This window comes from Rattus norvegicus, chromosome 2 (genome assembly GCF_021556685.1).
Source record: "Rattus norvegicus strain SHRSP/BbbUtx chromosome 2, alternate assembly SHRSP_T2T, whole genome shotgun sequence".
Lineage (NCBI taxonomy): Eukaryota > Metazoa > Chordata > Mammalia > Rodentia > Muridae > Rattus > Rattus norvegicus.
Window position 1 is genome coordinate 180,727,615 of NC_141535.1, and position 16,247 is coordinate 180,743,861.

General features: G+C 41.4%; 2 protein-coding genes and 1 non-coding gene across 3 annotated transcripts; 2 read left to right on the top strand and 1 right to left on the bottom strand.

The window, feature by feature from the left end:
- The first annotated feature begins 2,755 nt into the window (after positions 1-2,755).
- On the top strand, positions 2,756-3,929 carry Lce3e (late cornified envelope 3E). Its single transcript, NM_001408839.1, is given in 2 exon segments — positions 2,756-2,803; positions 3,413-3,929. A coding segment is annotated over 1 exon segment (297 nt). The 5' UTR covers positions 2,756-2,803; positions 3,413-3,429; the 3' UTR covers positions 3,727-3,929.
- A 3,968-nt stretch (positions 3,930-7,897) lies between these two features.
- On the bottom strand, positions 7,898-7,999 carry LOC120101192 (U6 spliceosomal RNA). Its single transcript, XR_015678796.1, has one exon. It is a non-coding gene; the product is annotated as a U6 spliceosomal RNA (small nuclear RNA).
- A 6,043-nt stretch (positions 8,000-14,042) lies between these two features.
- Positions 14,043-15,141, top strand: Lce3d (late cornified envelope 3D). The gene is given in 2 exon segments (NM_001402595.1): positions 14,043-14,090; positions 14,624-15,141. A coding segment is annotated over 1 exon segment (297 nt). The 5' UTR covers positions 14,043-14,090; positions 14,624-14,640; the 3' UTR covers positions 14,938-15,141.
- The last annotated feature ends 1,106 nt before the right edge of the window (positions 15,142-16,247 follow it).

Consider the following 16,247-nt stretch of genomic DNA (forward strand, 5'->3'; position numbering starts at 1 on the left):
AGCACCTTATCCTACCATGATAAGTTTTATAGGCATCAAACAATGCTAGTGACATGGACATCAAGAGAGAAATGGTGGTGGGGGTACATCACTGTCCGATAAACATACTTAGCTGCTTTTTCCTTTAATAAGGATTCATATTGTCACAAATGTCTCAAGAAAAGCTAGTGACATTAGTGCCAAAAAAGAGGATGTCAAATGGGAGGCAGACAGAAAGAGAGAGAGAGAGAGAGAGAGAGAGAGAGAGAGAGAGAGAGAGAGAGAGAGATCCTATTAAATAATTTTTCGATCTTTATTAAATTGGGTATTCTTATTTACATTTCAAATGTTATTCCTTTTCCTGGTTTCCAGGCCAACATTCCCCTAACCCCTTCCCTCCCCTTCTATATCGGTGTTCCCATCCCCATCCTCCCCTGATTACCACCGTCCCCTGCCCGCAACAATCACGTTCACTGGGTGTTCAGTCTTGGCAGGACCAAGGGCTTCCCCTTCCACTGGTACCCTTACTAAGCTATTCATTGCTACCTATGCAGTTGGAGCCCTGGGTCAGTCCATGTATAGTCTTTGGGTAGTGGCTTAGTCCCTGGAAGCTCTGGTTGGTTGGCATTGTTGTTCTTATGGGGTCTCAAGCCCCTTCGGCTCTTTCAGTCCTTTCTCTGATTCCTTCAACAGCAGTCCCGTTCTCAGTGCAGTGGTTTGCTGCTGTCATTCCCCTATGTATTTGCAGTATTCTGCCTGTGTCTCTCAGGAGAGATCTACATCCGGTTCCTGTCAGCCTGCACTTCTTTGCTTCATCCATCTTATCTAGTTTGGTGGCTGTATATGTATGGGCCACATGTGGGGCAGGCTCTGAATAGGCGTTCCTTCAGCCTCTATTCTAAAGTTTGCCTCCCTATTCCCTCCTAAGGGTATTCTTGTTCCCTTTTGAAAGTAGGAGTAAAGCATCTGCATTTTCGTCGTCCTTCTGGAGTTTCATTTGTTCTGTGAATCTAGGGTAATTTGAGCATTTGAGCTAATAGCCACTTATCAATGAGTGCATACCTTGTGTGTTTTTCTGTGATTGGGTTACCTCACTCAGGATTATATTTTCCAGTTCCATCCATTTGCCTATGAATTTCATAAAGTCATTGTTTTTGATAGCTGAGTAGTATTCGCTTGTGTAGATGTACCACATTTTCTGTATCCATTCTTCTGTTGAAGGGCATCTGGGTTCTTTCCAGCTTCTGGCTATTATAAATAAGGCTGCTATGAACATAGTGGAGCATGTGTTTTGTTATATATTGGGGCATCTTTTGGGTGTATGCCCAAGAGAGGATGCTCCAGACTGATTTCCAGAATGGTTGTACCAGTTTGCAATCCCACCAACAATGGAGGAGTGTTCCTCTTTCTCCACATCCAAGCCAGCATCTGCTGTCACCAGAGTTTTTGTTCTTAGCCATTCTGACTGGTGTGAGGTGGAATCTCAGGGTTGTTTTGATTAGCATTTCCCTGGAATAATTTTTTCTGTTAGGCCAATCAATCATTTCATCTCTCATTGACACAGGAGAATAAAGTAATGGTAAAATGTTCTAGACTGTCTCACATATAAGCCTCTTACATTGTATAAAGTGTTAAAACCAGGCATAAACAATCCAGAAAATGTGCCTCAGACCAAAAATATAAAAGTGTTAAATGAATTAAAATAAAATTTAAAATTATTAAATGTGGAACATGTTCTTTATTGGCCTTTTTAAATTTTGGTTTTTTGTGAGTGTCTCCATGTATGCCTATCTGCCACATTTGTGTTTTGTGACCATGGAGGTGGGAGAAGGCATTGAATACTTGGAACTGGAGTTGCAAACAGTTGTGAATATCCATGTGAGTGATGAGAATCAATCCTAGGTCCACAACAAAGCAACAAGCACTCTTAACTATGAGCCATCTCTACAGCTGTGTTGGTCATGTTTTTTTGGTAGCTATTTCTTTCTCATTAAAGCTGTAGGTGACAAACGTTAAATGAAACTCAATGAAAGCTTGCAGTCTATTTATAAGTAGATCAGTCTCATATATTATAAATTCTACTGAGTTGTTCTCATCAAACAACCATCAACTCAGTTCAACCTCCCTCTTCTCCAGAAGCACTATGATAAAATATCTGAGTGATGAAGCAATATGATAAAATATCTTGGATCAACAGCATTTTTTAGCTACTCTTTTCATCATCAGAGCTCAAGAATATAGTCAGTGGCTTCAAGCAGGTAAGGCCGTATACTCAGGATTACATATAAAGTGAAGCAAGGTTCACACCAAAGGCCCGGCACTGAAGACTGATGACAGAGCACAGAGATAGAATACAGCATTTGCCATGTGATTGATGACTCTGTATTTAAAACTGTGTGTACTAATATTTTCACCTCTTTCCTAGTACAATATCTACCCAAAAAGAGAAAATACAATAGTAACCTATTTCATGGCTTCCCAGGAAAACCACAGACACAGAGCTTGTATTTAAGAACATAAACAGAGCAAACGTGGTAAAGGTGTCAGAAGAACAGCCTCATCCCTTCCCCCTTACTACGCAGGCCTGGGTGAGAAGTCACAGAGACATCAACATTTCCTGGTTCCCTACTGATGGTGATTGTACTAGGAACACAGAGAGATGATGAATGGATGGACCTGGCTCTGTCAACTCCCCTGTTGTGAAAGCAGCAGCATGCTTGGGTTGTGCATCACACACCTGCCAAGGATAAAAGGGCTGCTGCCCTGGACTATTCACCCACAGCCTCTTCAGCAGAGCCCTCTTCTCCTGCCTTTGCTGTACCTGGTGAGTACCAAACTAGGGACAGAGCCTCAGCTAAGAGGGTATACAGATGAGAAGCAGGATTTGACCGAGGTGAAGGAAACAGAAGTATCTACTGAAGACAGCAGAAAAAGAACCTGCCAGGGGCCAGTAAAGAAGGAGGACATAGGCAGGAACCTCTGTGGGTACATCCAGACCTCTGATACCTCATAGACCTGTCTCTCAGCATTGCTTCTACTCTGCTGAGAGATCTGCACCAGTCCAGAGGTTTCTCTAAAAGTCATTTTCCCATTACCAGTATTTGCTACAGTTTATCAAAGAGCTATTAGAAGCATCACCATTCTCTACTGCAAGCACTGAAAATAAAAGAGAGTGTAGCAGGTCATGGAGATCAGTTAGTCTTTACCACTCTAAAGCTGATTGATCTGAGTGCATTAACTAGAGATGCATGCTAATCTGATAGTTTTGAGAATGCTGTATTCAGATGGATCTGTGCATCACTGGTCCTATTTATTTCATAGAAATATTGGTTTGGGAAACAGATAGGTCATGGGAGGCATGTGCTTGATAGACTAAGTCAGTAGACATTCACCAGAAGCGTCTCCCTATAATGCTTCTATCCTACTCTTCTAGGTCAAGTTCCTGCCAAGATGTCCTGCCAGCAGAGCCAGAAGCAGTGCCAGCCTCCTCCCAAATGCCCCTCCCCGAAGTGCTCCCCAAAGTGCCCCCCAAAGAGCACAGCACAGTGTCTGCCTGCAGCTTCTTCCTGCTGTGCTACAAGCTCTGGGGGCTGCAGTGTCCCCAGCTCTGAGGGAGGCTGCTGCCTGAGCCACCACAGGCGCAGGTCCCACAGATGCAGGCGCAGGAGCTCCAGTTCCTGTGACCGTGGCAGTGGTCAGCAGTCTGGGGGTTCAGGCTGTGGTCACTCCTCTGGGGGCTGCTGCTAACCTGGAGCATGATGCTGAGACATGAGAGTCTGGAGGAAAGACATATCCCAGGGGTCAAGGAGAGCCCAGCCAGTCTTGTCTTCTCTGATCCTGGAGAGCATTGTCTGCTTGTATGATGTCCAGGTCCCTCGTTCCCGCCCTTCCTGTGGAGTCCCATTGCCTATCCCTGATTTTGACCAAGAATAAACCTTCTGTTCCCATCACATTGGTATTTAACTGTCATTATTCCCTGTCCCTCCAAAGGTGACAATATGTGCCCTTCCTCTCTAACTCTAATTCTAGCATTACACATATCCAAAGCATAAAAACACCATAGCTCTACACCAGGAAAACTTTTAAGGTCTATCAGAAATGTTAATGTTCACTTGGGTTGAAGCATCAGAGGAGGAATTGGACAGGTCTGGGATTTGTAATGGGCAATGGTGTATCCTATGACATGTAGAATATATATTCATCTCACAGTAGAACTCTAAGCCTACTGTGAGGAGCTACTGTTTGGTATGTAAGCGATTTAGCTGACTTTGCAGTTAGGTGAGTATTCAAATAGAGTAGCCCATTCTTTTTAAATAGGGATGTTGTGACTTTCTGGGGATATCTAGAATATCCAAAAACAATTTTGATCATAAAAAATGGGCTTCAAGTCAGGAAAACACAAATTAAAACCACAATTAGATTCAATCTCACCTAAATCATTATGGCTACAATGAAGAAAATAAATGACACTGTATCAGGCAAGGTTGTGGGAAAAAGTAACTGTTTTGGAAATATAAATGAATGAAGACACTGTATAAGTGAGATTATATGTTTCTCAACAATCAAAACCAGACCCACCATTTAACTCAGCTATATTGTTTCTAGGCACAGATACAGAGGATATTTTATCCAAACACAGAGATACTTACATATCTCTGTGGCTTTCCATGTTTATTGCTTATGTATTCACAATAGCAAGGAAATGGAGCCAGCCTAGTGCACATCAATAGAAGAATGGAAAATTAAAACATGTAACATATTTCACAATGGAATTTTACTGAGTGAAGACTGAAACTGTGAAATTGGAAAGGAAATAAATGAATCTATAAATTATCATAGGAAGTGAGGTCACCCAAACTTCGAAAGAAAAAAACCTGAATCTCTCTCATACAAAGATATTTTAAGGTTTGTGTGTATGTGTGTAAGAAAGGTGTGTAGGTTTAGATAATAAAATTAGTTTGAAATCAGGAAATAAGTAAAATACCTAGTATTAAAGGGTGAGAAAGAAAGGAGACACAAAATGAAAGTGGAAAGGGAAGTAGGGCAGTGAGGAGTACAAGAGAAGAACAGGTGGCAGAAAGAGGAGAAAGAATGAAAATTATGTTGTTTTTCATAATTAAACATAAACCTTGTATGCTAACAATTTTTTAATTAAATAAGCTAGAGCTATGATCAGTGTTGCTTGCAGTTTTGTGGATAGAAGCCAGGGATAGCCCTAAACATACTACTGATCATAAGCTAGACCCTACATCAAGGAATATCCATTCTAAGACACCAGTAAATCAAAGACTGAAAAACTTCCAAAAATCAGTAAAGAAATAAAGACTATTGATATAGGAAGTACAGACACAACAAAACTCTAACAGAGAGGCCAGGTGAGCAAATTCAAGTTAAAACAGGGTAAGTCAGGAGGGCAGAGGGAGCTGCTGATTTAGAAAATGAGATTCTGACAGGTAGAATATCAGGCAGTTAGAACAAGGAAGAGGAGAACAGAGAAATACTGGTCCGAATATGGATGTATTTATCTGTCTGATCAATAGATTACTAGAACTTATTATGTGAAAAATTCCTCAGTATTAGGCACTCAATTTTGTAAGTAGCCTGTAAGATCATTTCTCAGAAAGTGCACACAACTTACAGTGGAGAAACTGATTTATCCCAGGAACCAGAATGAACACAGGTTATAAATCCCTGCTCTTAGCAATTTGGAACTTGACCCTCCCTTGAGATTTTTCAAGACCTCTGAAGGGACAATGATCTTTTTTTTCTCCATCTTTATTAAATTGGATATTTCTTATTTACATTTCAAATGTTATTACTTTTCCCGGTTTCCAGGCCAACATCCCCCTAACCCCTCTCCATCCCCTTCTATTTTGGGTGTTCCCCTTCCCATCCTCCCCCCATTACCACCCTCTCCCCAACAATCCAGTTCACGGGAGTCCAGCCTTGGCAGGGTCAAGGGCTTCCCCTGCCACTGTTGCCCCTACTAGGCTATTCATTGCTATCTATGGAGCCCAAGGTCAGTCCATGGGTAGTGGCTTAGTCCCTGGAAGCTCTGGTTGTTTGGCATTGTTGTTCATATAGGGTATCAAGCCCCTTCAGCTCTTTCAGTTCTTTCTCTGATTCCTTTTACAGGAGTCCTATTCTCAGTTCAGTGGTTTGTTGCTGGCATTTGCCTAGGTATTTGCTATATTCTGGCTGTGTCTCTCAGGAGAGGTCTACATCCGGTTCCTGTCAGCCTGCACCTCTGCTTCATCCAACTTACATATTTAGGTGGCTGTATAGGAACAATAATCTTTTATTGAGACTCTATCAAGTTGAATTTTCTTCTTATATTTAAATTTTATATTAAGAACTAATATCCTAATATATGACTCAAACACCATTTTAATAATCTGGCTCCTACATTTGGAATCTAGAATGTGAGACTCACTATCCCTCTAGATTGTCATCATTTCCTCCACTTGTCTCATTCACCTGCTAGGCACTAAAAAATATGACTGTGAAAGAGTGGCACACCAAACCCTGGAAACTATAGAGGTTTATTCAATTTATAAACCGATGCTGGGAAATATATGATTATCCCTATCCCAAGATCCAAGGACTCGGGGATTTTTAATCTTTATAACTTAATGAAGAAAATGGGTTCCAAAGAGTGGCATGAGATAACCTGGCCAGGATCAAGTGGAATTCACTCTCTAGAATAATCCAATTCCCTAAAGTGGGACCCTCAGCTGCCATGATTAAATCTATGAGCACAATATGCTCATGACTCACTACTGAAAGACAGTTCGATATCCTTTCATCGTGGGCCATAATGCTATGAAGATGTTTTGAAAAGATAACTCAATGCAGGTAAGCTTGATAAGCTGAGCAGGAACCTGCCACATAGTCTTGCTCTATAGAGCAAGAGCCATGAACCTAAAACAGAATCACCCTAAGGTGGGCACTGAGAACACTGTGGATTAGTGTCTGGACTTCATGTTCCATGTGTCTGGTTAAAAATCAGAAGGAAATGTATCTCCAGTGTTAACAGGAAATTTTAAAAAGCTAATTTGAATGCACCTTGTGACTACAATTCGTGTGGCTACATTAAGTCAACAGCACTGTCAGGTGTTCACAAAGTCACTGCTACCTTTATTTGTTATTAATCTGCTGATTTCCTCTCTGGATCCCAACCCAAATGAGGGAGCTCCTTCTGACCTATATGTGAAGCTTAGAGATATGCAAACTCGCAGACTCACAAGTTGTTCAGGAGATGTTGTTTAGGTTTTATTCTGACACCTGAACCACCTTCTGCTTTCACGACACCATAGCCTTTTCTCTCCTGGAACACCCATACCTTAAGACAGTCATCACCTATGGAGTTCAGGCGGCAAAGCCATCTGGGCTCCTGAATCAGCATTTTTACTGAGCATATTATTCAGCTCTTACTAGACATAAAATTTTATTCTCAGATGTGAGATCTATGTGCACAGTCTACTCTCTAGAGACCTCTCTGATCCTTGGGTTTCATGAATTACTCTCAGTACCCAGAACCAGCTACCCTCCCCCACTTTAGTGGGGTGGAGTTCCTCATCCTACTGTTCCTTCTGCATTCCCAACACTGTCATCTCTGACACCCTGCTGACCTCATATTAGGCACTCCTATGTAACTTTAAATGACAAAATGCTAACACATAGGGTAATAGAAAATTGATATGCGTGAACTCTTGCCTAAACCTGACTACACCTCTGGTGTTCGTCTGTGAGCCTGTCACTTGATGCACTGACTTGATTACGTGACTCTCTCTCCCGTTACATAGCAAGTTATCCAACCAGGACTGTGCATGTGCATTTGTGTTCGCATGTGTTTATCATCTCTTGGGTTAAATGTCTATCACAGTAATCTGGCTTTGAATATCCGTTTGAGTTCTGTTTAAATATGGACCACTTCATAAATTTGCATGTGATTCTTCCAAAGAGCTATGCTAATTTTCTCTGTATCATTCCAATTTTACAATATATGCTGCCAAAGCAAGCGTTATTTTTTTTTGAGAACTAAAAATAATCAGGTCCTGAAAGATGGCACAACAATTTAAGAGCAGGAGCTGCACTTCCAGATGATCCAGGATTGGTTTCCAGCATCCACATTGTGTATCACAGTTATCTGTAGATCAGTTCTAGGGGATTTGACATCCTCTTTTACCTCCATATACATGGCACACACATAGTAAACAGACAGACCTATGTAGAAGTAAAACTGCACTACCCATAAAAAATAAAAGAACATAAACAAGAAAAAAGTAGTTTTAAAGCAATCCTCAGTGAGGTTGAGAAGCAAATACTTAGGAGGCTTTAGGGCACTCCTCAGGGAATTTTCATGCTCCTTTCTCCTTTCCTTTCTTCAATAACTTTGAGCCTGTGAGCAAAAAACAAAAGGTCTTGTGATAAGGTCCTTGGTCCTGGACTCTGACTCAGGAATCTTTCCCCAAGATGTTCATGTAGATACATAGAGTGCTAAGCATCGGTCACTAAGGTGGCCTAGTACCAGCTCCTTGGAAAAATCCTTGGGTCTCTGAGTGTTGCAAGCATGTGAGGAGTTGGAGATGAGAATTTTAGGGGAAGAAGGCAGGAGTGAAGATAATGAGTGTTGGAAACTAGTACCAAGGGGGATTTTGTCTTTGAACTAGAAGACAATACACCCAGGAAATCCCATTCTACAACACTGGTTCTTTCCCTTCCTTTGATGTGATTCATTGAGGGGAAAAAAAGAAAAAGAAAGTTTCCTTACTTCAGATATCGGCACCCAGAGCAGATAAAACTAATGATTCTCTGAAACTTCAGTTTTGCATACCAATATTTATTGGGTTTAAAGGCAGCTGGATCACCACAATGCCCATCCAGCATAGGGGATGAGTCATGAAAGCTGCATCCCAGAAGCTCATTGTGTGACTTGCAGACGGCTCCAATGGATGTAAAGTCTGAATCCCAGCAATCATTACTATATACGTAAATCTTGGAGAGGGGTTTTGTGAATCCTTAAGTTTCAAGAGTTTCTTGGCCTCGTAAGTTTTGAGCCTGAAAATGAGCTATAAATTAGTACTTGTACATGACATTGGGAGTTACCCACCATTGTTGTTTTGTTTAACATGGGTGAATGGTTTGATAATTTGTTTCCATACATGCCTAGCCTGCACCTTAGCTCCATAATGATTTAATCTGTTTCTGAGTATCACTGCCCACTAACAAAACAAACAAATCACAGGAGCCCGGCTCAAGGAGGGTAACCACAGAAGAGTGACTAGATTTCAGTGCCTCACAGATGTTCATAAGACCTAGTTGTTTGAAGAGTGATAGGAAGTTTAGAGACACAGTTCTTTCCACTGTTGTTTCTAAATATCCACACATTTCTTTTAGCACAAATCTGATCAATAATGCCAACAAGGAGTGGTTTCCTAAAGAAATCTAGAAAATGTTACATGCTGTGAAGGGACTCTGGACAGTCCTAGTTTGCCAAACATGACTGCCAGGCACTGCCCCACTCTCCGATTCCCTTTACTTTGAGAAAGCACATTAGATTACGATTTTAAAACTAACCACCATTCACTTATTTAACCATTTCCTCCTCCTAAGCCTAACTACCATGGTCTAACTATCAAAGTTTGAAGATCAACAATCAAAACCACCCGTTTTGCCTGCCTAATTAAGTTGTTCAATCAAAATTTAATACCAGATCCTAGCATTGCATTTCTTCTTTTATCTTTATAAACTTGCATTTGCCTATGGACCACTCAGTCTCCTTTTTATCCAGAGGCAGTCCTATGTCACCACCCGCAGCCCCTGCACAGGACAAATATCCCTTCCTCCCTTTCCCTTGTTATTTATCTTTTATCCCAATCCTCTATCTCATGTCTTTGTCTCTATTTCACTGTCCTCTGTCCCTCTGAGACAAAAAACAAAACAAAACAAAAAAACCTCCTTCGAATCAGAGAAAGAACGGGAAGAGCTTGAAGGGGCTCGAGACCCCATATGAACAACAATGCCAAGCAACCAGAGCTTCCAGGGACTAAGCCACTACCTAAAGACTATACATGGACTGACCCTGGACTCTGACCTCATAGGTAGCAATGAATATCCTAGTAAGAGCACCAGTGGAAGGGGAAGCCCTGGGTCCTGCTAAGACTGAACCCCCAGTGAACTAGACTGTGGGGGGGAGGGCGGCAATGGGGGGAGGGTTGGGAGGGGAACACCCATAAGGAAGGGGAGGGGGAGGGACTAGGGGGATGTTTGCCCGGAAACCGGGAAAGGGAATAACACTCGAAATGTATATAAGAAATACTCAAGTTAATAAAAAAAAAAAAACCTCCTTTGTCCTGATAATTTTTGTTGAACTAAACAATACCAGTCCCTAAAACTACTATATTGTAAAGAAGGAAATGATCAGATGAACAATAGTTAAGACACTGATGAAAGAAATGTAAACCAAGCTCAAGAATATAAAGAAAAAGTAAAGATGGTATTCTATACTATCTACAAACAGTAAAAAATTAAATATAACCCAAATGTTAAAAACTGGGACATTGAAAGAACATTAAAAGAACAGGAATAACTCTACAAATCCTGATGATGGAAGTTTTACCCAGATAATTTTGTCTCCATATTGATCAGCTTTTTCAGAAACAACTTTTAAGAACTTTTTGAATTTTTATTTTACATGAATGGGTGTTTGGCCTCTATGGATATCTCTTTACCACTTACATACTTGATTCCCACAGAGGCCAGAAGAGGGTATCATACACCATGCAACAAGATTTACAAGCTATTGAGAGCCACCATGTGGGTGCTAGGAATAAAACCCAGGTCATCTGAAAGAGCAGTCAGAGATCTTAACCACTTAACTGTCATTTAGCTCTCCTTTTTAAATAATGAATCATTAGGGTTTTAAAAATAAGCTAAGTAAGAGCAGAACAAGAAGCTCATATTTTTAAATCGCTTCAGTTGCCTAGAGTCATGTGGGGCAATTGGGAACTGGGAATACAGGTGATAGTGGGTATGGATTTTCTTCTGATAGTAATTGAAGTGTTATAAAATTAGTCACAGTAAGTGTACACTTTAAATATCTTATGTCTACCAAACTGAACACCTTACACAGGTAGATGATCTGGCATGTAATGACAGTCATGGTATGTATTGCCCATTTCTCCTCCAGGTTTGCCTAAGTGTGACTCAAGTAAGTGTCATTATAGTAATAAGAAAATCTTGAATTGGCCACTAGTCTGCTCAGTAAGGAGGAAGGAGTCATCACTGAAGTAGAAGTCATATGATCTGAAGAGAATCCACCCATGAGGTAACCCTGAAAGGCTGCAGGCCTCTATCATAGCCAGAATTCCTCCTAAGACGTACTTCTGGATCAGCTGCTGCCTTCTGTGGATAACAGAATGCCAATACTCCCTGAGGAGCCATGTGTCCCACCTGGAACCCTGCAATGCAGTCCTCATATCCATTGCTTTTTCAGGGCAGAACAGTTTCTTCTCAGGGTAAAAGCCTTGATGGGCAGGTAGGGATGGAGTATTTGAAAGTACAACAGAACATGGCTTACTCTTTATGAGATGATTCTTGGCTGAAAGTTTCTGAATGTTTTGATGTGAAACCTGCCAAAACATGACAGAGGTTACTTTTCAGGAAAACAAGGTCCAGCAAGAGGCTCAAAGTGGGATAAAGGTCAAGGGGAGGTGCCAAGACCTGACATCATTACTAAGACTGTGGGGCACTCAAAAAAAAATGGGCTTATCATGATTGCCCTCCAAAAGACCCGAAATCAGCTGAAAGAGTCAGATGCGGAAACGTGCACCCAACCAAGGAACAGAAGCTGCTGACCCCCTCTGTTGAAATAGGGAAAAGCTGGAGGAAGCTGAGGAAGAGGTCAACCCTGTAAGAAGACTAGCAGTCTCAATTAACCTGAACCCCCAATATCTCTCAGACACTGGATCACCACAGGCAGCCTACACCAGCTGAGATGAGGCCCCCAAAACATATGCAGCAAAGGACTCTGTGTCTGTGTTCAGTCAGAGAAGATGCACCTAACCCTCAAGAGACTGGATGTCCCAGGAAATTTAGAGTCCATTTGGATGGGTGGGGTGGAGACATCCTCTTGGAGAAGAAAGGAAAAGGGGACAGTATGAGATGTAGAACAGTTGGTGGGTGGACAAGGAGGGATATAATATCTGGAGTGTAAAAGTAAATAAAAAATTTAAAATAAAAAATAATATGCCCTTCTTCTAATGATGCATTTCCCAAGGCCTGGCACCATCAGCAAAGCAAGGGAATGAGAAGACATAAACTGCCCATTCCGTATCCATCCACAGCATTACCATGAGGTAGGACAGGAAGATACCAATTACCCTTCCTTGCGAGCACCTTATCCTGGCATGATAATGTTTATAGGCACCAAACAATGCTAGTGACATGGCCATCAAGAGAGAAATGGTGGGTGGGGGTCCCTCACTTTCCAATTAGGATACTGAGCTGCTTTCTCCTTTAATAAGGATTCATATTACCACAAATGTCTGAAGAAAAAGCTAGTGACATTAGTGCCAAAAAAGGAGGACTTGAAATGGGAGAGAGACAGAGACAGAGACAGACAGAGAGAGAGAGAGAGAGAGAGAGAGAGAGAGAGAGAGAGAGAGAGAAATTCTATTAAGAAATAACTTTTTCTATAAGATCAATCATTTGTTTCATCTCTGATTGACACAGGAGAATAAGATAATAGGAAAATATTCTAAGCTATCTCACATACAAGCCTCTACATTGTATAAATGGTTACAACCAGTCATAAACAATACAGAAACACTTGCCTCTGTCTGAAAATATAAACATTACATAAATTAAAATAAAATTTAAACAAATTATTAAATTTTGAACATGTACTTTTTTAAATTTTGTTTGTATCAACGTGTATGCCTATGTGCCACATATGTGTTTTGTGACAATGGAAGTGGGAGAAGGCATTGCATATCTTAGAGCTGGAGGTGGAAACAGTTGTGAATATCCATGTGGTGCAGAGAACCAATACTAGTTCGCCAGCAAAACAACAAGTGTACTTAATTGATGAGCCATCCCTACAGCCATGATGCTCATGTTTTTTGGTAGCTATTTCTTTTTCCATTAAAACTGTACATAACAAACGTTAAACTGAAGGAAAGCTTGCAGCCTATTTAAGTACATCAGTCTCAAATATTATAATTCTACTGAGTTGTTCTCATCAAACAACCATCAACTCAGCTCAACCTCCCTCTTCAGCAGAAACCCTAAGATGAGATTTCTGAGTTCCATGAGATCTTCTGAGGGACTTCTATCATCAAGACAAGTACTTGGATCTACTTTGACTTTTTTCTTTTACCTACTCTTCTTATCATTAGAGTTCAAGAATATAGTCAGTGTCTACAACCAGATATGGCAGTATACTCTGGATTACATATGAGGCAAAGCAAGGTTCACACCAAAGGCCCTGCACTGAAGCCTGATGACATAGCACATAGGTAGAATACAGCATTTGCCATGTGATATATCATTCTGTATTTAAAACTGTGTAATTTAACATTTTCACCTCTTTCCTAGTAGAACGAGATCTACCAAAGAAGAGAAAACACAATAGTAACCGATGGTCATGGCTTCCCAGGAAAACCACAGGCACGGGGCTTGTATTTAAGAACATAAACAGGGTTGGGGATTTAGCTCAGTGGTAGAGTGCTTGCCTAGCAAGCGCAAGGCCCTGGGTTCGGTCCCCAGCTCCGAAAAAAAAAAAGAAAAGAAAAAAAAAGAACATAAACAGAGAAAATGTGGTAAAGGTGGCAGAAGAACAACCTCTTCCCTTCCCCTTACTACGCAGGCCTGGGTGACAAGTCACAGAGACATCAACATTTCCTGGTTCCCTACTGATGGTGATTGTACTAGGAACACAGAGAGATGATGAATGGTTGGACCTGGCTCTGTCAACTCCCCTGTTGTGAAAGCAGCAGCATGCTTGGGTTGTGCATCACACACCTGCCAAGGATAAAAGGGCTGCTGCCCTGGACTATTCACCACAGCCTCTTCAGCAGAGCCCTCTTCTCCTGCCTTTGCTCTATCTGGTGAGTACCAAACTAGGGACAGGGTCTCAGGTAAGAAGGTATACAGATGAGAAGCAGAATTTGACTGAGGTGAAGGAAACAGAAGTGTCTAGTGAAGACAACATGAAAAGAACCTGCCAGCATTGCTTCTACTCTGCTGAGAGATCTGCATCAGCCCAGAGGATTCTCCAAGAGTCATTTTCCCATTACCAGGATTTGCTACAGTTTAGCAGAGAGCTATTAGAAGCATCACCATTCTCTACTGCAAGCACTGAAAATAAAGGACAATATCTTGCAGGACAGGAAGATCAGTTACTCTTTACCTTTCTAAAGCTCATTGTTCTAAGTGCATTAACTAGGGATGCATGCTAGTCTATCTGATAGCCTTGAGAATGCTGTATTCAGATGGATCTGTGCATCACTGGTCCTATTTATTTCATAGAAATATTGGTTTGGGAAACAGATAGGTCATGGGAGGCATGTGCTTGATAGACTAAGTCAGTAGACATTCACCGGAAACTTCTTCCTATAATGCTTCTATCCTACTCTTCTAGGTCAAGTTCCTAACAAGATGTCCTGCCAGCAGAGCCAGAAGCAGTGCCAGCCTCCTCCCAAGTGCCCCTCCCCGAAGTGCTCCCCAAAGTGCCCCCCAAAGAGCACAGCACAGTGTCTGCCTGCAGCCTCTTCCTGCTGTGCTACAAGCTCTGGGGGCTGCAGTGTCCCCAGCTCTGAGGGAGGCTGCTGCCTGAGCCACCACAGGCGCAGGTCCCACAGATGCAGGCGCAGGAGCTCCAGTTCCTGTGACCGTGGCAGTGGTCAGCAGTCTGGGGGCTCAGGCTGTGGTCACACCTCTGGGGGCTGCTGCTAACTTGGAACATGATGCTGAGATCAGGGAGTCGGGAGGAAAAAAGAATCCCAAAGGTCAAAGAGAGCCCAGCCAGTCTTGTCTTGTCTGATTCTGCAGAGCATTCTCTGCTTGTATGATGCCCAGGTCCCTTGTTCCCACCCTTCCTGTGGAGTCCCATTGCCTATCCCTGATTCTGACCAAGAATAAAGCTTCTATCAACCGTCACACTGGTATGTCACTATCATTGTTCCCTGTCCCTCTAAAGGTGTCAGGTATATGCCATTCTCCTTCTCTCAATTCCAGTACTAAACACATCCAGAGCATAAAAACGTTATAACTCTACTCCAAGAAAACTTTTGAGAACTATCAGAAATGTTAATGTTCACTTGGGTTGAAGCATCAGGGGAGGAATTGGACAGGTCTGGGGTCTCTAACAGGCAATGGTATGTCCTATGACATGTAGAGTGTATATTCATCTCACAGTAGAACCCTAAGCCTACTGTGAGGAGCTTCTATTTGCTTTGATAAGTGATTTTTAGCATCTAATTAGTAAACACTGACTTTGCAATTAGGTAAATACTCAAATAAAGTAGCCCATTCATCTTTAGTAGGGAGGTTGTGGCTTTCTAGCGGGTATCTAGAAATACCCAGAGACAATTTGAGCCAAAAAAAATATATATGGGCTTCATGTCAGGAAAACACAAATTAAAACCACAATTAGATTCAGTCTCACTTAAGTCATTATGGCTACAATGAAGAAAATAAATGACACCATATCAGGCAAGGTTGTGCGAAAGAATAACTGTTCTGGAAATATAAATGAATGAAGCCACTGTACATCAGAATATAAGTTCCACAACAGTCAAAACCATACCCAGCATGTAACTCATTTATACTGCTACTGAGCACAGATACAGAGGGTATTTTATCTAACCACAGAGATATTTACACATCCATGTTTATTGCTTATCTATTCGTAGTAGGAAGGAAATGGAGCCAGCCTAGAAGAATGGATACTTAAATATTTAATATGTTTCACAATGGAATTTTACTTGCTTGTAAAGAAGACTGAAATTGTGAAATCTCAGAGAAAATGAATGGATATGTAAATTATCATATGAATTAAGGTCACTCAAACTCTACAAAACAAAATCTGCATCTCTGTCATACAAAGATACTTTCACTGTTTGTGTATATGTGTGTAACAGAAAGGCATGTGGTAGGTCTAGACTATAAAACTAGATCAATATCACTAAAAAAGTAAAAGACCTCATAGGAAAGTGGGGCAACAAAAGGAGACACAAAAACAAAGTGGAAAGGAAGTTAAGGAG